Raw genomic sequence first — 20,221 nt, 5'->3', positions numbered from 1 at the left:
AATTTGTATTTTTTTTTATTGTTGTATTGTTATTCGTTTTTCTGAATATTTTTGATCCATGGTTGGTTGAATCTGCAAATGTAGAACTCTCCCATATGGAAGGGCTAAGTGTGTATCAATAAAGCTCTATCTGTATTCAGTATGTTCTCATCATTCATTGTATTTTGGAAGACTAGCCTTGATCTCGTCTATGGCCATCTTTATTTATGCTCTGGATTCTAAATACTCTCGCTATCTCAAGAACTTTGTTCTTACTGTTATCTTCTGCAGTTATCTTTCCTTTTGCATCACCTGTTTCTATTGGATTATTCCTATTGACATATAATCCTGCCTCTGTAAACCATCTTGTGGGGGGACCAATCCTGATCCCATATTCCCTTTAAGTTACCACTCATTTCTCTTTCCTCTTCAAAATAATATTTCTTAAAAAACTGTCTATAGTTAGCATCTCTTTTTTCCCCCCCACCTATTCCTTCTCAAACTACTTTGTTTGATTTTGTTTCCATCACTTTTACTGTAGTTGCTCATTTCAGGGTCACTAATGATCAGTGTCTTGTCAAAGCCAGTAGTCAGTTCTCTTTTTTCATCCAGCTTGATTTCTTAATAGGCTTTGAATTAATTTAGTTATCTGCTCTTTTTCTTGAGACATTTTTATATTTAAGCTTCTTTGACAGCACTTCACTGGTCATTTCTTTTTAGTTTTGTTTGCATATACTTCCTCTACTAGAAGTTTGTCCATGGCTTTCTCTTTTTGTTAATTTGTGTAGGTCTATGCTGTGTAATAAAATCTTCCGTGATGAAGAAAATAATTTGTATCTACTGTCCAGTATGGTATTTGCTAGCCGTTTGTGGCTGTTGAGCACTTGAAATGTGGCTAGTGCAACTGAAGAACTGGATTTTAACTTTTATTTATATTAATTAGTTTAAATTTAAATAGCCCCATGTAGCTAGTGTCTACTATATTGGGCAGTATATCTCTAGGTGATTTTATCTACTCCCACAGATTTAAATATTGTGTATTTGTTAGGGTTTCCCAAATCTAAATCTCCAGCCAAGACTCTTCCCTTCAGCTACAGACTTGTATACCTGTGTAATTGACATTTCCACTTGGGAGTTTAGTAGACATCTAATTCTTAACATGGCTAAAATAGAATTATTATTGCATCTCCCCTGTGCCCCAGCTCCTTCATATCTGCTCCCCCCTGTGTCTTCCCCGTTTCAATAAATAGTTAATCCTATACAACTAATTGTTAAGACTTGTATTAGGGTTCTCCAGAGAAACAGAGCCAATAGGAGATATTTATTATTATTATTATTATTATTAGGAATTGGCCCATGTAGTTATGGAGGCTGAGAAGTCCCAAGACATGCAGTCAGCAAGCTGGAGACCCCGGAGAGCTAATGGTTTACTTCCAGTCTGAATTTGAAGGCCTGAGAACAAGCAGAGCCAGTGGTGTAAGTTCTAGTCTGAAATATGAAAGGTTCAAGACTCAGAAAGAGCCGATGTTTCAGTATGAGTTTGAAGGCAGGAAAGGATGGATGTCTTAGCTCAAGGCAGTCAGGCATGGGGAGTTTCCTCTTACTTGAAGGGGGATTAACCTTCTTGTTCTATTCAGGCCTTCAACTGATTGGATGAAGGCTACCTTACTAAGGAAAGCAATCTGCTTTACTTAGTCTGCTGATTCAAATGTTAATCTCACACCAAAACACCCTCACAGAGTGAACTAGAATAATGTTTGATCAAGTATCTGGACACCCTGTGGCCCAGTCAAGTTAACACAGAAAGTTATCCATCACAAGACCAAAAACCTGGGAGTCATTTTTGATTTTCCTTTCATATTCATCCACTTTACCAGCAAGTCATATCATCTCTACTTCCAGAATTACCTTGAGTCTGACCAGTTCTCATCTTCTTTACTACTACCGTTCTAATTCAGGTCATTGTCATCTCTTGCTTTATAACTGCAATGGAATCCTAACTCGTGTATTTTTAAGGCATAAATCAGATCTTATATGTCTTTTGCTTGAAATTCTCTAATGGCTTCCCATTGCAGCCAGAATGAAATCTGAATTCTTACCCTGACTTCTGGCTTATGCCTGTTTCTCTAACTTCATCTTCTTCCACCCTCCTTTTTTTCACTTTTGCTCCAGCCACACCACTGGCCATCTTTACATCCTGCAAACAAGTTCTTTGAACCTCAGTTTCCTAATTTATAAAATTGGAACAGAAATATTTCTTTTGGTAGGACTGTTACAGGTATTAAATGTAACTGTATGTGAAAACATATAAAAATTGCAAAGTGATATACAAATGTGAGCTGATGGTACTGATTCTTCTTTTCCAATCCTTATTCTTTTATTTTTCTTGCTTAAATAATTTAGGACCCAGTACAATATTCACTAGAAATGGGAATAGCAGATATCCTTGTCTAGTTCCTGATTTCAGTGGAAAAGCTTGCTGTGGTTTTTAAAAAATTAACACTTTATCAGATTAAGGAAATTAAGCTTATGGTATTATTTTCATTGATATTTAGTAAGATGGCAGATGGTGGGAGGATAAGAAGTTTATGACAAATATGGCCTCTGATGTCAAGGAATCACAAAATAGTAGAAGATATAAGAAACCTTATTTCAAAAGAGTCCTCTGGAACACTTCTTTAAGAAAATCAAATGTATGAATATTTCAATTTATAGGCAGATCTGGATATGGTTATTACATAAAGGGATTTTTTGCTTTAAAAATTTGTTAGAGGTCCTTTTTATTTTTAAAATTTTACTAATTGATTTGAATAGGCATTGTATATACATTCAAAGTAGACTTTATAAAAGATTGTCTTGTAGTCTTTTACTTTTTTTTTAAGCATAAAAGTATTTTTTTAAAGTTCAAAGCTATTGGTGTTTTCCTTGCTTTTTGTTCATTATTAGTTTTAGTTCTTCTGTTTTATGAGTTGGACCCAGTATAAATTAAAGCAGGGGTTGGTAAACTACAGCCTGTGAGCAAGTGCTGCCCACTGCTTTGTACAGCTCATGGTCTAAGAATGGCTTTTACGTTTTTTAATTATCGAAATAATTAAAAAGAATAATATTTTGTGACATGTAAAATTTATATGAAATTTAAATTTCAATTTTTATTGGAACACAACCACACCCATATGTGTTGTCTTCAGCTGCTTTCATTCTGCAGTGGCAGAATTGAGTAGTTGTGACAGACTGTATGTGGTGCTTTTATCAGTTCAGACTCTTGTCGGACAAATCACATCTCATCACTTCAGACTGTTGCATGACCAATCACAGTGATGCTGTTGTAACTTGACAGCATTTTAAGTGCCACGAGTATTGAACTGTGACAATTTTATTTTTTTTTTCCCAGTACAGACCCATCATATAAAAACAAGAAAAAAAAGAGAAGAGTGGAGTTTGAATGTTGCAATTTTAGGGCACAGTGGAGTGTGTACTGTTTTGTTATCAAAATGTAAATCTTTGTGTTTATTATGCAATGACATTATAGCTGTGCTAAAAGAATACAATATATATTGACATTACCATAGTAAGTTCTCATCATTATATTCCCAACTCACAGAAAAACAATGGTCATAAAAATTAGAAAATTTAAAATGGAATATCTCATCATTGCAGACTTTCTTCATAAAAAGTGAAAATGGGGCTTTAGCCAAAGTAAGTTTCTGAGTGGCTTGTTGTGAAGTAAGGAAAGCCATTTACCAATGGTGAGTTAATTAAATTGTGTATGATTGCAGCAGCAGAAGAAAATATCCAGAGAAGTATACTTATTTAACACTAGTAGCCTTTCAGCAAGAACAGTTGCTTGAAGAATTGAGAAAATTGGGAGCAACGTGAATAGTCAATTAAAAAACAAGACAAATGATTTCAAGTGATCTTCCTTGTCTCTTGATGAGTTGACAGATGTTACTGATACCACTCAATTATAGTTTATTTGAAGTGTCAACTCTGAGCTTGAAGTGACTGAAGAATTAGCCTCTATAAAAAGTCTGTGTGGAACACCATCAGGTGAGAGTATTTTCAAAGTTGAGAAAACACCAATTTACTACAACCTGAAGTGGAACTGCAAAGACGTATTATAACTATTGGTGGTAAGAATGTGTGTGTAGCAGAAAAAGGCTTGGTTGGACAAATTTACAAAGCTCATGAAACTGTAAGGTGTTAAATTCTATGGTTATTCATTGTATGATTCAACAGCATATATTTTGCAGAGCATATTTGAATCTGTCATTGTGTTTTTGAACTAGTAGTATCAAGGGGAACTTAATTTACTCTCATGGACATTAACCATTGTCAGTTATGTGAACTTTTATCAGAAATAGAAGTTGAATATCTTGACTAGCTCTACCACACAGCAGTTTGATGGCTTAGCAGTAGTAAAGTTTTATTGTGTAATATTTAAAGCTCAAGATCGCAGATTAAAATATTTCTGAATGAGAACCACTTTCAACCACTGTATTTGAATACTGACTGGCCTTGGAAATTGGCTTCTGCTACAGACTTGAAAATGGTTCTTAATGAATCCAGCCTAAAATTGCAATACAAAGCAATGCATATACGCAAAACCTATACTGTGATAAAGTCATATGGAGAACAACTAACATTGTAATGACAAAAAGTAACTTAAAAAAAAGTGCTATGAAAAGTTAAAACAGGAAGCAAGATCACCACTCCCACACAAATTTGCAGCAGATGTATTATCTGAGCTCAAACTATAGTTTCAGTAGCATTTTTTAGACCTCAGTGCAAGTGCAAAGGAATTTTTCATATTTCTAAACCATTTAATTATATAATTGAAGAGCTTCAATCTTTGGAAGTGATTAATTTGCTATGTAATGACAATCTAAAAGGCAAATATCAAGAGAAGACTATAATATAGGGTTTTATAAATGTCTTCCCAATGATGAATCTGCTCAGTTAAAATCATGTGCTTATGGATTGATATCAATATTTGACAGTATTTACCTGTGTGAAAAAACATTTTAAAAAATCAAATGTATAAATTCTTATTACAGATCAGCATTAATGGATTATCATTTGCAATCAATTTTGATGATGGAGAACACTTAACTTTGACCCTCAATTAAGTGAAATATTATCCATCCCCCCAAATACTCCATTCTTTTCACTGGTAGACCTAAATTACAAAAAATTGAACTTAAGTAGTGTTATTAAACAGGTTGAGCATCCCAAATATGAAAATCTGAAATGCTGCAGAATCTAAAACTTTTGAGTGTTGACATGTTTAAATCAAGTTATAACTCTTTTTTATTTCTATATGAAATAGTATTCCTATTTATATTGGTTAAATATTTTTAGATAAAACCCAGAAACCTAAATAAATTTGTAAAGCAGACATTGACATTCATAAATGGTATCCTCTGAAATGTGCTCCACTATGCCAACTTATAGAAGCAAACAAATCTTAGAAATGTTTGATTTTGAAAAGTTATTAGTATTACTTTCCAAGTCCTGCCTCAGGTACAATAATACAGATTTTCAAAAGGTTTTCTTTATTAAGTGCTCAATATCTTGACGGTTGACTAACTCAACAAAATATGTATTTCTTTCCTTATAAACAGAGAACTTTACTACCAATGTATAAAAATATAAAAATAGATTTGGTATTAATTTTGTAAATTAATGTGGGTAGGGTGTTGAAAGGAAAGAGAAATAATAGAAAGTAATGTTTCTGAAAACATTTAAAAATATATTTTTAAATTTGGAAAAGTGTGTTATTCTATATAGTCTATTTATTTTTTTCCTAAATGGCTTGTAATATATAATACAGGCAAAAATATGAACTATATATGGATAAGGTTGAGATAATTTTTGTCTCTACACATTATTTAAATTTAGAGAAATCCTAAAATGAGAAAGTTTTCTTGTGTTTGCATAATGTATAGTGTTTGGCATGATTTTTTCTTATACCTAAGAATCTTAATATTTGATTTAAATCTTGTTTTCTAGATGAAGCATTGGATGATTTAAAATCCCAGAAGAAAAAAATAGTAAGTTAACTTTTATTTAAAGTTAATTTATATAAGACTAATAAGTTAAGAACTGAATAATTAATGTTTATATGTTGTAAGTTAATGACTCTCCAAGGAACAAGTATGCTTTTAGATAGCATTTTAATGATGAAGCTAAATTATGAATATTTTTGCTACTTAATAATGATTGACAGGAAAAAATAGTTTATTTGGACTTTTGAGATTCTGAGACTCTGTGTCAGTTGGAAGCTGAGAAGTAAGTAAATGAATCATATTGGAGGACTAAATGAGGCAGAGAGGGTAAAAAGGTGGGTGCCCAGATTGTTTATTAGAACCAAAAAAAGGACCAGATATCTATATATATCAGTTCTCAGGTTTTCTTGATACCATAAGGCCAAGAGAGAGGGAGTCAGGAAGATTGATTATAAGAGACAAATTCAACATGAAAAGATTGAAGAAAGGGAAAGAGAGAGAGAATTTTTTTCTTCAGTTTCTTCCACTTTCTATCAGCAACTCTGATCAAATGGATGTGTACTGTGGGGCTAGTTAAATGCATCCTTCAGATGCCTTGGAAAGAGGGCTAATAGTAAGAGAGTAAGGGCCCAAGCTGGGCGCAGTGGTGCTCCCAGCCACTTGGTAGACTGAGGTGGGAGGATCCCTTGAACTCAGGAATTCAAGGCCAGCCTGGGCAACATAGCAAAACCCAGTCTCTTTAAAAAAAAAAAAAAAAAGAGAAAGAGAAAGGGCTATAAATGTTTAGAAGTTGATATGTAAGAGTCTATAATAAGTGAATTGGTCTTAGAATTACTTATGTTTTTGATATGATTATTTTTGAAATGTGAAAATGGTAATTGGTGATAGTATTATGTTATATGGAAACTTATTTAATGAAATTTAATCAGATGCAAGTGATCAATATATTTTAGTCTAATATGTAACAAGTGATTATGAAAGTAATAAAAATTATGACAGTTAAGTTAAAAATTATACTGTGAATTGGTGATAAAAGACACTGATCTTGAAGGTTTTTAAGTACCTGAAAAGTAAAGGAACTTTAATTCTGGAGGGATTCCTTAGCTTTGTTTGTTTGATCATTCTTTGGTATTCTGTGAGGTATTTATCAAAATTATATTGGCAATTTCAATAGTCCTAAATTGAAACATAGAGATATCTTATTGTGTTTCTGTCATTCTACACGTTACAGAACAGCCATAAATTCAAATTGAGGGACTACTGATGGTCTTAGTGATATAGAAGTTGTGATATGATTGGTTTGATTTGCTGATGAGATATTAATAAAAAGAGGATCTTGTAGTGGTGACCAGAGCCAAGCCCTGCTTGTACCAAAATGGAGAAATATTGGTTAAAGTAGAAAAGACAAAGAGGAAGACAAAAGAAAAACAGAAAAAAAAAAAGAAGAAAAAATTTTAAGTGATGAGAAGCAGCCCAATGTTAGAGACATCACATGACCAGAAAACAGAATGTCGAAACAGATATGATTGGGGAAAATCTCTCAATAGAGTAACAGAGAAGACTTGGAATATTCTGTGAAAGGGCAGCCCAAGCTATTTACTACTTTTTAATAGCCCTTGAAGGAATCACAACATAAAAGATGCTTCATCTAAGTCTGACAACTGTTGGGAAATTCGGTTCAAGGTTCAGTAGCTCTGTATATCTAAATGATTCATGAGGCATCGGTATTATAGGATAATTCAGTATAGCATTTCTCTTGAAGTATAACTAAGAAAAATGTATTGGCTCTAATTCACTTTATTAATTAGAGAACACAATTTGCATTGACTTGATTGTTGGTTGGTTATAATACTGTTGCTATTGGAACTAGTCCCTGGTCTTTACTGCTCAATCCCTTAACAGAGATGCTTTGTTTGAGTAGCTTTACACTTTGGGAAAAATAGGTGTTGAGGATAAATTAGTAAGGAGCCCAGTGCTAACTAATGATCATGCTAGTAGTGAGAAGCAAAAGAAGGGACTGACTTTTGAGGAACAGCCAGACATAATCAAAACTGATCTTGTTCATTGATGTTTAGGTTTAAATGCTGCAGTTGTAGTTTTAAAATACTTTTATTATTGAAATGACTGCAAGAAAAATAGTTCTTAACAGTCTAAAATTATCTAAGTTCCAACCTTTCTCTTTCATTAACAAAATTAATACAATTAATACTACTACTTTTTTGTTATATGTGGTTTCCTTAGGCATGCATCTCTTTAATTTGAATAGATTTGTAAAATAATTTGAAATTTGTAAAATTGTAATTTATAATGATGAATATGAATTAATCAATTGTTTAAAAAATTAAATTACTTAGGAAAATGAGTAGCATCTTAACAATGTTGTAAATTTTAAGAGCTTACTATAAGTATTTAGTTATTTAAAATAAAGTTAGGAATGAATCTTTAGTTATCTAAGAAATTTCCAAGACCAAATGTATAGATTTTACCAGTCACATATTTTATGGTCCTTCAAAAAATCATCGAGTAATCTGTGCAATAGATAATCTCTCTGCATCCATGAGCATTCCTTCCAAGCAGTACAAAATCAAGTTCCTTCCAAATGCACAAGTCAAAATTACCTCTTTAAGTGCTTTCATGAAAATTCTGTGCTTTTTCTGGAGTAATATTTCTATGTGGTAATTTCTTTCTGATATTTCTCAGGAAATTTATATTTTTGTGAATCCTGAGAAAAATCAATTGAGAATCTGGGAATATGGAGAAAAATGTTGTAATTCTCTGAGAATTAAAGCTTAACAATCAGCTACAATTGTTAGTGGTTCAAAGGAAGCCACTCATGTCAGTTGAAAGCAAGAGTAAGAATGCCAACATGCTGAGCTGCAGGTTAATGTTGACTTTCTGGGAACAGGACAGAGGCATGTAGAAGGGAAGTGGCACAATCTAATCAGTTAGTCTTGCTTTTGTTGCCATGTTATAAGTGTGTTTTTATGGCCCTCTTTCTTATTAATAGTCATTCATGCAAATAAATGTTAGTACGTTTATACACATACTATAATTTACATAAATTTATAAAGCATACTTTATAGAAATCCTATGAATGATACTCCATGAAATAAGTTTTAGAGTCAAAAAAAGTTTTTAAATTGGCAATTTTAGCATGTGATTCTTTGTAGGGCTGTTAACCTTACTAGCAGTTTCAAATATTATACTTTTATAACAAGCCAGTAATAGTTGCTGGCTTTTTCTGGTGTTGGGATATAGTGATATAGGCTATAGAGTAACAGAAGAAATGTGAAGAGGAAAAATGTGACTATTATTGAGGAATACTCCTATATGAAATCAGAAAATGATACAAAATCTGAATTAGTAAAAACATTATCAGTTTCAACAGCAAAACCAAAATCAGGGTAAACAGAAAATATTTCAGCATGATAAAAGGATGAATTCGTATGATATAACATGTTTCCTAATGCTCTGAATTGAAGATACTTTTGGATGCATGCTTAATAATTTGATGAAAGTCAATGCAAAATGAAAGTTTTCTATATCTGGAATATTTGTCATGAACAAATATTGGTTATTGGATAGGGCAATTAATGTTTTGTGTGTTTTAAAATTTTATTTGAAGAATGACAATTTCAGTATTAAATATTCGTAGACTTATTAAAGATTTAAAAGATTTTTTTGACATTCATTTTGTGTTAGTGTTCCTTTCTTTTAATATTTTCTATGATGAAATGGCTATTTTCAAGTAGAAATAATTTTTTACATGTTATTGAAATATATAATCTCATCACAATAATGCTGATTTATAATAATCAACCATTTATTTATTATTTTATCTTTTTAAATAAAAAGGCCCTGAAACTTTTAGTATAGCCATACTACAGAAAAACAATTCACTTTGTGTAAAAATAATTCACTCATTATGTTTAAAGTACAATATAAAAAATACAGAATGACTCATGACTTAGGGAATTCCTGAGAATTCTAATTTCTCATTCCTGAATCTTGAGATTAATATATTGAGTATTTAGAAATACTATTTGTTTCAGACCCACTCTGAATAATTGAGATATCACTGAAAATTATGTTAGTGTTTTAGCAGCTGTTGTAGACTCTTTCTCATATTTTATTTAAGTTGCCCAGTAGTACTATGAAGATAATATTAATATATCTGTCTTACAAAAGGAGAAACTGAGGCTAACAAATGTGCCCACGATCTTTCTGAGAATGGAAATGTGCTTTGAACCTAGATCTTTTCTGACTTCGAAATTTCAAGTTCATATTCTTTCCATTGATCAGTGTCTGTTTAAAACATGTTATTAACTTAAAATTTTGTATGGATAAGTGTGTTAATTAAGCTATTATGTGAAAACATTTTGTTAGAAGTAAATGCAAAAGAAAAGGGGACTAGATTTGCATCTCTTAGTGCTTTTAAAAATTTTATTTAAGATAAATAAATAAAACATAGGCACATGAATACTCGCTGAATAATGTTCCAGGAATTGCAATCATTTGATGAAGTAGCATTTTGGTTTTGAGTTTTGTGTGTTGTTTTAAAGATTACCGTTGTGTCTAATCTTCTTTTAAAACCTAGTGGTAGTCTTAGTCTAGAGCTTTGCTTTCTGAATCAGTGGCCATTAGCCCCATGTAGTTGTTTAAATTTACCTTATTTAAAATGAAATAAAACTACAAATTCAGTTCCTCAGTTGCACAAGCAACATTTTAAGTGCTTATTTATTGCATGTGGCCTAGTGGCTACCATTATGCTGACATAGACCATTTCCATCATTATGTAAAGTTTTATTGCACAATACTGGTCTAAAACATCAAACATCTAATTTGTAGAGATCAGGGATTTGGCATTTTGATATGTAGATTGTCATGGTTTGGGGATGTATTCTATCATGCCCTCTATCTACCTCCATTCCTAGTTTTTTTTTTTTTTTTTTTACCAGCTCTAAAGTGATACCGTAAACGTTTTCTTTACATCAGAAAAGTCAACTTACTTATTTGGAGAATTTATCATAATTTTGAAATAGTTAGGAAAATATTTTAGTTTCACTAAAATAAGGTTAAAAAATGATTCATCTAAGCACCTAGCATCTTGTATGTTGAATTGAGTGTTTAATGAGGAAGCTGTTAACTGCCATTGTGGCAGCATATTAATATTTTAAACTATGTTTTTAACTCAGTAAATGTGTTCTGGATTGCATTTTAAAATAAAAGTCCTTTGGAATGAATATGACATTTAATGAATCTAAGTGGCTATCAGTTGTCACTGAGAAGGAAAAGGTTCTGTTCCAATTTTTGTAAAAGCACTTTATTCTACATGTTAGGTAATTTGTCATATTTATGACTGTCTTGTACTACAGTTCACCTTTTTCTGATGTTGGGCCATAACTGCTAAAATGATACTTTACTAGTGATTATATTTTAAGTTAAACCCATGTATTAATTAAGCTATAAAGTGATTTGATTACATTGTAAATAAAATGCTGTAATAATAAAGTGTTTTAATTATAGTCCTTAGTATGAGTGTAAAACTCAGTAAAATTTTTACTTAAATACTATGTTCAGTTTTTTTCCTCTAAATTTGCTTGAATCTAAATAAAAAAAAAGGGGGAGGGTTTATCTTTTAAAGTCATTTGAGTAAATTCCATGGCTGTTCTCCCAGTTAGTGAGTTTTCATTGCATTTGCAGCAAGCTAATTGCTTGTGCTAATAAATAATCTAAAATCGATGCTGACAGCAGTTAATTGGCACAGAGATTTTATTTTGTAAAGCTCTTGGCTAACGACCTTCTTTAAATTAATAGCATTAAGTGCTATGAGGAAATAAATCTGAGGAATTGCCTGTCATTTGCTTGTCATGTCTAATAACTTCCAATAATGATGGCTGATAGATTTTTGCACATTCCATTATTGAAGTTGGTGCATGTAATTATTCTCCTCATTATATGTAAACAATTAGCAATATTTGGTATTTCCTTGCAGTAAAGCTGTTAAATACAAGTAACATATTAGAGGTTAGAAACCATTTTAAAATCTGGATTTTAATTATTTGGATGTAGAAAATCTTTCATTCTATCTGGATATATTATGTGTTATTTATTTTAAGCCTTGTACTTGGATGCTTTTTGAATAGGACTTACAAAAATAAGTAGTATGTGTGTTTTAAAATGTGACAATTTGTGGAAATTTTTGTTCATAGCTTGAAGAAGTCATGGAAAAAGAAACTTATAAAACGGCTAAATTAATTCTTGAAAGGTTTGATCCAGACTCAAAGAAAGCAAAGGTAAGGCTGTGATATCACTACTATTTTATTATAAATTACACATTGTAATAGGTCACTGTAATAACATGATTGTAATTGACAGGAGTTTGAGCCGCCATCTGCTGGAGCAGCTGTAACTGCAAGACCTGGACAAGGTAAATAACTTTGTAGAAACTCCTGCTGCTGTTGGAAAGATCCATATTTACCCAAGTGAGTTCAAAAGTGTGTTGGAGGTGTGTAAAAACTTACATAGAATGCTTTTATGTTAGCTTATATTTGGTAATTTGGGCTTGACTTGGGGTAGATGGCAATAATTTTTTTTTCATTTTGATTTGGGAATATATGTTGTGGAATTTGGGAATATGTGGGAATATGTTGATAAGCTAGGATATCACATATCTGTTGATTGGTTTTATATGTATAACTTGCCTTTAATCTTTTGAAATTTAAGTAATTTCACTAATATTTTATAAGATTTTTTTCCCCTTTCAAATAATAATCTCTTGGAGTATCTGTTATCACAAAAATCCTTACATTTTTATGTTTTGTTTTTGAGAAATGTAATGAAGATTTCTGTTAAATTTGAAGTTTCTTCTAAAATAACACTTATTTAGGAAAAGAATAAAATAATTTAGGAATAAGAAAAAAGAAAATTGAATTACTGCTAGATAATAATGTTAACGCTTTCTTTTTGAGGTTGCATTACCATTATTAATAAAGCCATCACTATTACATCATTAAATATTATGTAAAATTTTAAAAGCCATTATTTTAAGTGGTTACATAAAATATTCCCAAGACTGGCATATGAAAAGATATTTTTGAGTTTGCAAGGCTTTTGTCTTTGTTCTTTTCTCTATCTAATAATATAGTTCGTAAGGCTTTTATTGCAATGTAGAATATACTGCTTTTAGAAATTTAACACCAGTTTTTTCAATTCATCAGAATTATAGCCTGCTTTGTAAAGTTAGGATGACATTTAAACTTTCAAAAGGAAATCCTTGGCTAGGTGTGATGGCTCATGCCTGTAATCCTAGCACTTTGGGACACCAAGGCAGGAGGATCCCTTGAAGCCAGGAGTTCCAGACCAGCCTGGGCAACATAGTAAGACCCCATCTCCAAAAAAAATTTAAAAATTAGCTGGGCATGGTGGCACACTCCTATAGTCCCATCTACTTAGGAGGCTGAGGTGGAAGAATCACTTGAGCCCAGGAATTTGAGGTTACAGTGAGTTGTGATAAGGCCACTACACTCCACTCTGAAATCCTTTTACCCTTTTATAAATATCTTCCACAAAGACCATGGATATTGAATTATAATGGTTTTAGGTGTTCTCATTTGCAGGGCTATGTGTGATGAACCTCCCCACTTCCACATCCTCCATAAATAGGATTTTGGTTTATAGAAATATTAACCTGTTCTTTTTTGTTTTTTAGCCTGCTCTTTTGATGATTACATATGATTGAAATATGTATGCTCACATATGATTGTTAGGCATATATGCTTGCAATGAAACTCCTGCTTTCATAACAAGTTTAAATTTTTCTACAATTTATACTTCTTTCTAGCAATAATAAAAAATAAGGTTTTTTGCCTAAAGACCAGGTTTCTATAATTTCTAAAGCATTTTGTATAACTGGTACTAATTTTTCAAAAATATTTTTAGTTGAACTCATGGAAGCAGAGAGTAGAATGGCTGTTTCTAGGAGTGTTGGGGGAGGGATAGAGGAAATGAAGTTTTGGCCAAAGGGTACAAAGTTTCAGTTATGTAGGTGAATAACTTCTAAAGATCTAAGGTACAACATGGTGAAAATAGTAATGCTGTATTGCATACTTGAAATTTACTGAGAGAGTAGATCTTAAGTGTTCACACCACACACACACACACACACACACACACACACACACACACACACAAAGGTAACTGAGTTGATGGACATGTTAATTACTTGACTAGTAATCATTTCACAATGCATAAAAATACTTTTAAATTAACTTTAGTGGAGATATATTTAAAATGTGATGTTTTAAAGTCATAGCTGTTACTTTTTAAAAAAATATATTCTGTCTTATTAAAAAAGAAAAGACTTATCCCTTTTACTAATATTCTTAAGTATTTATTAATATTTAGGTAACATAAGTTATTTTAAGAATCTAAACTTATCTTTTCTTAGTAACTTTTGAAACCCAAATAAATTTTTTCCATCTGATGTCATGTTGAAATTATAGAGAAATGATTCCTGGTCTCTGCTTTGTATTCCTGTGGCACTGCTTTTGGATATTCTTTTATGGAGACTTAACCTTTAGCTATAAGATAAATGAATAGTTCATTTAAAAAAAATTATTGAGTAACAGTTACGTGCAGACGCCATGGGGAATAAAGAGATGAATGTAACATAGTTTTTGATCTTAAGAAGCTTATGACCTATATTTTTTTCTGTTAAAAAATATTTCTTCTATGGTTCACTATTCTAGCATTTCTCGCTTTTCCAAGTGTGTAGTAATTAATTGCTTTTTGGCATTTTCTTTTTAAAAATTCTAGATTATATCCCAACTTTATTCTACTTCTGGAGAATTATACTTCTGTTGTTTAATTTAATCCTGTTTAGTTTCCTATCATTTTTATAGGTGACTTAGTCATTAATTTGTTATGTGTTTCCGTGAGTTTAAAGTCTTTATTTCATTTCTGAACCACTGTTTGTTCATTTCTTCTTTCTTTCCTTCTCTTTTTCTTTCTAATTTTGTTTTTTGAATTTAGTCTGTTTCTGAACTTAAACAATAGAAACTGGGGAAAAAATACTTAAAGATATAGGTATGTACATATGTAGCCCTTGAAAAGATCTGCCCTCCAAAATGAATCTAATTGTGATGTCCTTATTTTACAAGCATATATTTGGAAGGTAGAAACCTGTCCCGACCCGCGGGGTAGTCAACGCGGACCCTGGAGGAGGGAGTGGGAATTGGGAGAGGCAGGAGACACAAGAAATGGAGACAAGACAGGAGTCTGATCAAGTCTCGTTTATTGGCAGGAAGGCAGAGGCTTAAGTAAGGCAGAAAGAATAACAGTAAAGGGGCGGTGCTTTCCGAGGCTCTGGCTTTCCGGCCAGAGGGTTTCTATATAAGGAAACCCTCAGGAGCTTTCAAGGGCTACATAGTTATAATGGGTAAATAGAAACTTACAAGCTCTTCGGCAGGCTTTGCAAATGCGTGGGCTTGGTAAGCAGCTGCCGGGCCTCATGGCTCCGGACAGAAACCAAAGGATTTCTTGATGGATTGGATATGGAGTCAGAGAAGGAGAAGTCAGGATGGCCTCAAAGATTTTGGCCTGAGTAACTGGAAAAAGGGAGTTGCCATTTACCGAGATGATGGAAATTGCAAAGGAAACACGTTTTGGAGGGAGTCTTACATAGGGTGGTGAAGAACAGGGCTTGATTTGGGACATGTTATGTTTGAGATGCCCATTAGCCAGACATCCACTAGAGATTTCAAGAAAATATTTGAACATGAGTTTGGCAAACAGGAATTATCTAGGCTGGAGATATAAGTTTGGTTGTCATTAGTATGTGGGTGGTATTAAAACCATGAGACTGGATGAGGTTACCAAGGAAGTAACTACAGAGGAAGAAGATAAGAGGACCAAGGGGCATGCTTTCTAACACTAAGATGTTAGGATAATGAAGAGAAATCAGAAAAATAAACTGAGAAGAAATGGTCAGTGAGACAGGAAACGCAGGAGAGTATGGAGCCTGGACCTAAGTAAAGAGAGTGTTTCAAGGTAGTGATCATCTGTGACAAATACTGCTGCCAAGTAAATTGAGGGTTGAGTATTGAACACTGATTGTAGCAATGTGGAGGTCCTTGGTGACATTGAAAATAACAGTTTTGATGGAGGGATGGGTGCAAAATCCTGATTAGAAAGGATGGGGGTAAAAAAGAGGCAATGAGAAGAGACTACTTTTTTGAGTAAAAGGGAATAGAGAAATGGGTGGCTGGAGGGGGAAGCATTTTGTGTGTGTGGGCAAACATACTGTATGAAAGAAATAATAGCATGTTCGTATGGTACTGGGAATGGCTCAGAACACATGGAATAATTGATGACATAGGAGACAGTGGGGACAATTGATTTGGAGCTATCCCTGAGTAAGCAAGAGGGGATGTGATCTAGTGTACAAATGGAGAAGTTGGCTTTTGATAGTAGTGTGACAGTTCATCTCTAGTAACAAGGTAAGTCTGAGAACATGGGCAGATATAGGTAGGTGGTGGGAATTGTCTTCTGATTGTATCTGTTTTCTTAGGGTGATGTTGGAGGGAGATAATATTGGGAGCTTGAAGGAAAGATATAAAATGACTGTCTTAGAGAGTGAGAGACTAAATGAATTGGGGAAATATAGGAATGCCAGAGGACCCAAAGCCCACTTAAAATTAATAGTCATAAGTTTAAAGCATGATTCTTTGTGGTTTTCTAGTTATGTTCACCTGCATGGGTGCGGGCATGGAGTAGGCAGATAGTTGGTTTTAACCAGGGTTGAGTTTTGCCTTATGAATTAGATGAGGTGATAAAGGGGCCAGGAGATAAAGTTGTTGCAAGGGAGTGATTATGACAATAGATTATGGAATTTAGGATGATCATGAGGGAAATAACGATATGAAAGGTGGTGATAGATATAGTTAAAAGGTGTTGGTAATATTAATATAGAAATCTGCAAGCGTGGGCCAAGACCTGTTTTTTATGGCTTTTTAGTTTAGAAAGCCTTTACATTTTCAAAGCATTCTAAAAAATACCAAAGAAGAGTAAGAATATGCAAAGCCTAAAATGTTTACTTCTGGCTCTTTACAAATAAAGTTTACTGACTGCTTAATAATTAATGGATTATAGATCCCCTTGGAGTTGAAAGAAGTAAGCTGGAGAGGTAAGTGTGGTTTGAGAGCTGTATCAATTCATAAGGCAAAGTATCCTTAAACTTGAGAGGGATCAGTTATTGTTAGTGCAATGTTATAGGATAGGTTATGACCACAGGAGTGAATGATTGAAGTAGGAAGAATGATCAGATTATTAGAGGTTGCCACCTGATAGCTAAAAAAGAATCCTTAGCAGACCCTCCTATATTTTTTTTAAAAAGAAATCACCTATACATTCTCTTTTGCCTTTGTACACAACCTAGAACCTTTACTAATGAAATTATGAAAGAAAAATTATGTCCTACCCATAGCTAAATTTGAAATCAGTTATTTTTCCAGAAAAATTTAATGTTTTAGCAAAAGGGGTTACAACTTCCTGTTTAAGTAGGCTTTAGGGTTCACTCACTTGTATTCTATGGCATATATGGAAAACTAAAGATTTATGGAAATCATAAATCTTTTTTTGATCTTCATACCAAGTGGAATGATATTTCATATTTTGCTTTTTTGGGGAGGTGTATGTATGTTTAAGAGAATCTGGAAAATGCCTTATAAAATAATAAATTTACTTTTTGGGTGGCCTTTACTTAATTATCAAATCTGTCCTGTTGCAATTATCTATTGCGTAACAAACCATCCCAAAACTTAGTGGCTTAAAACAACATTCATCTATTTTGCTGATGAATTTGCAGTTTGGCCAGGGACAAAGACAGCTCATTTCTGTCTCATAACATCAGTTGGAACTACTTTATTGAAGCTGTAGGGTTCTGTCAAGATGGCTTATGTGGCTGGCAAGTTGGTGCTGGCTGTCGGTTCCTCTCCACATGGACCTCTCTGTGGGGCCATTTAGGCCTCCTCCTCACATGGTTGCTAGATTCCAAGACCAAGCAAACTAGGAGATAGGAAGTAGTCCTGCAAACTGTCACAGCTGTATTTTCTTGGTCAGTCACAGAGTACAGATTCAAGAGGAGGGTACATAGACACTCTCTACTTGAATTTGTTGGTAGGAGAATCAAAGAATTTTGGAGTCTTATTTTAAAACTCCCACATGTACCTTAATATAGATAACAAAGGCATTTCTATCCCCATCTGGTTTTCAATGTTTATCTCAAATGCCACCATCACCATGAACCCTTTCCATCTAGATGACTAAACCTTTGGTCCCTGCTTCTGGAGCCCTTTATAGTACTTCGCTGGCTCCCTTTTTATGGCAATTAGCTTGCATTAGAATATTTAGTGAGTTTGTCTTGTCTTTGCTTGCCACTTTTATATGCAACCCTGAATCCGCTTCAGTGATGCTTATCTTATCGTTTTACTCAGAGTGGTTGTTTAATAAATGTGTTCAGTTGAAGGAAATAAAAGGAAATATTTATTTTATAACAGAATTCCTGTATTTTGTTTGAATGTTATAAAATAGTAATTTACCAAATGGAACTTTGGTGATCTTCGAGGTGCAGGATGTTTAATGTTGAGAGAGGTAGAAGACAGACCAGACCAGAAATAAATCATCAAGGTGATGAAAAAAAGTAAATGTTAAGATAAAGAAATAAAAAGCAAAGTGTATTCTTAATTTGAAAAATAGAACAACAAAATAACAAACTTAACTAAAGGCTGGCAAATGGTATATATTATTAGAAAATTTTCTGCTTGCAGATAGGTTTTTTTGTTTGGTCTCTTGAAGTTAGGCTGAGATTCTTAATGCAGCAGGCTGATTAGTAACCTTAATTCCATCTGCAATCTTTATTCACCTTGCATGTAACCAAGCGTGTTTACAGGTTCTGGGGATGAGGATGTGGGCATGTTTGGGAGGCCATTAATCTGCTTATCACATCGTATAAATTGGGTAATAGGCAGTTGGAAATTTAATATTGAAATGTAGGAAGAAAGTAGATTAATTTCCTAGACCTTTATTAAGCTCATACTCTGCCAGTTACCTTGCCACATCCTGAGGCTATCAAGATGCAGTTTCTGCCTATTAGCTCCTGGTTAAAAGGGGTATATGCATGTAAATAAACAATCTTAGTATACTAAGGACTACATAGAGCTAGGCATTCCTAGCAGAATAGAGGGGATTGATAAAGAGTAGTTATGATAACAACAGTAGTGCAGTAGTGGTGATATTATAAGTTTGTTGGTGACCGAAGCAGTGGTACTTTCAGTGGGTAATACTGTGATAGTTAAAAAGGAGGACAAAATCCAGATTGAGTTGGGTTGCGAAATGAAATATGGAGAAATTTTTTTTCCTTTTTAAAAGCTTTGCCTCTATGGGAAAGAAGAGGTTATAGAGTCAATTTTGTTAATAAAAAGCCATTGACCTGTTGAGAGAAAAGTTTTAGTAGAGAAATAGGGTAGAAGCCGAATTTGAAAGAGCTTAGTATGAGTAGGATGTGAAGAGATGAGCCAGTGAATATAGACTTTAGAAAATTTTGAAAGTAAAAGGAAGAAATGTCAGATGCATGGTCTTTATTATTTTGATTTAAAGGAATCATATTTGTATAAATTCAAACAATACAGACTTGAAGACAGTAGACACTCCCTTGAAGCTATATCTCCATGTCCTACTTTATTATGTCTAAAAATCACAATTACAGAAAGCCAAATTTATCCTAAATTTAAGAGTTTCCACATCTGTGTATGTGAGTGATTCATAGGGTTAAAGATCCCCTCTATTACTAAAATCCTAGTTATTGAAATTTTTTCTTATGAGACTTAGAACTGGACGCAGTAGTTCAGAAAGCCTTTGACTAGTGCTAGGGAAAATATGAAGATTGCCTTTGTATGATAGTTCTGCCAATGCTCTCATTTTAAGGAAATTTGAAACCTGGTGGGTTTTTAGTTCACATAAAGAACTGGTGGTATTAGCTAGGATGAAAATCCAGGTCTTCTAACTATCGTATGGTATTCTACCTACTACAGCTTAATACCAGAACAAAGACAAAACCTTACAGCAGTATAAAAAGAATCAATATTTTAAAAATCTGGTAAAACTAAGGGATGATTATTTATATTATAGAACATTCATCCTAAGAATTATTTAATAGCAAACTGGAGTTATACATTTCA

General features: G+C 33.1%; 1 protein-coding gene across 1 annotated transcript in view; it reads left to right on the top strand.

The window, feature by feature from the left end:
* Window positions 1–20,221, top strand: part of KIAA1715 (KIAA1715 ortholog) — a 73,839-nt gene that overhangs the window by 30,651 nt on the left and 22,967 nt on the right. The window contains 3 exon segments of the mRNA XM_012650784.1: window positions 5,989–6,029; window positions 12,197–12,280; window positions 12,363–12,414. Of these exon segments, the coding sequence (XP_012506238.1) occupies window positions 5,989–6,029; window positions 12,197–12,280; window positions 12,363–12,414 (177 nt within the window).

This window comes from Propithecus coquereli, unplaced genomic scaffold, assembly GCF_000956105.1.
Source record: "Propithecus coquereli isolate 6110/MARCELLA unplaced genomic scaffold, Pcoq_1.0 Scaffold34, whole genome shotgun sequence".
In the NCBI taxonomy this organism is placed as follows: domain Eukaryota; kingdom Metazoa; phylum Chordata; class Mammalia; order Primates; family Indriidae; genus Propithecus; species Propithecus coquereli.
Note: the sequence above shows the minus strand (reverse complement) of the source record. Positions and strands in the feature narration are given on the sequence as shown.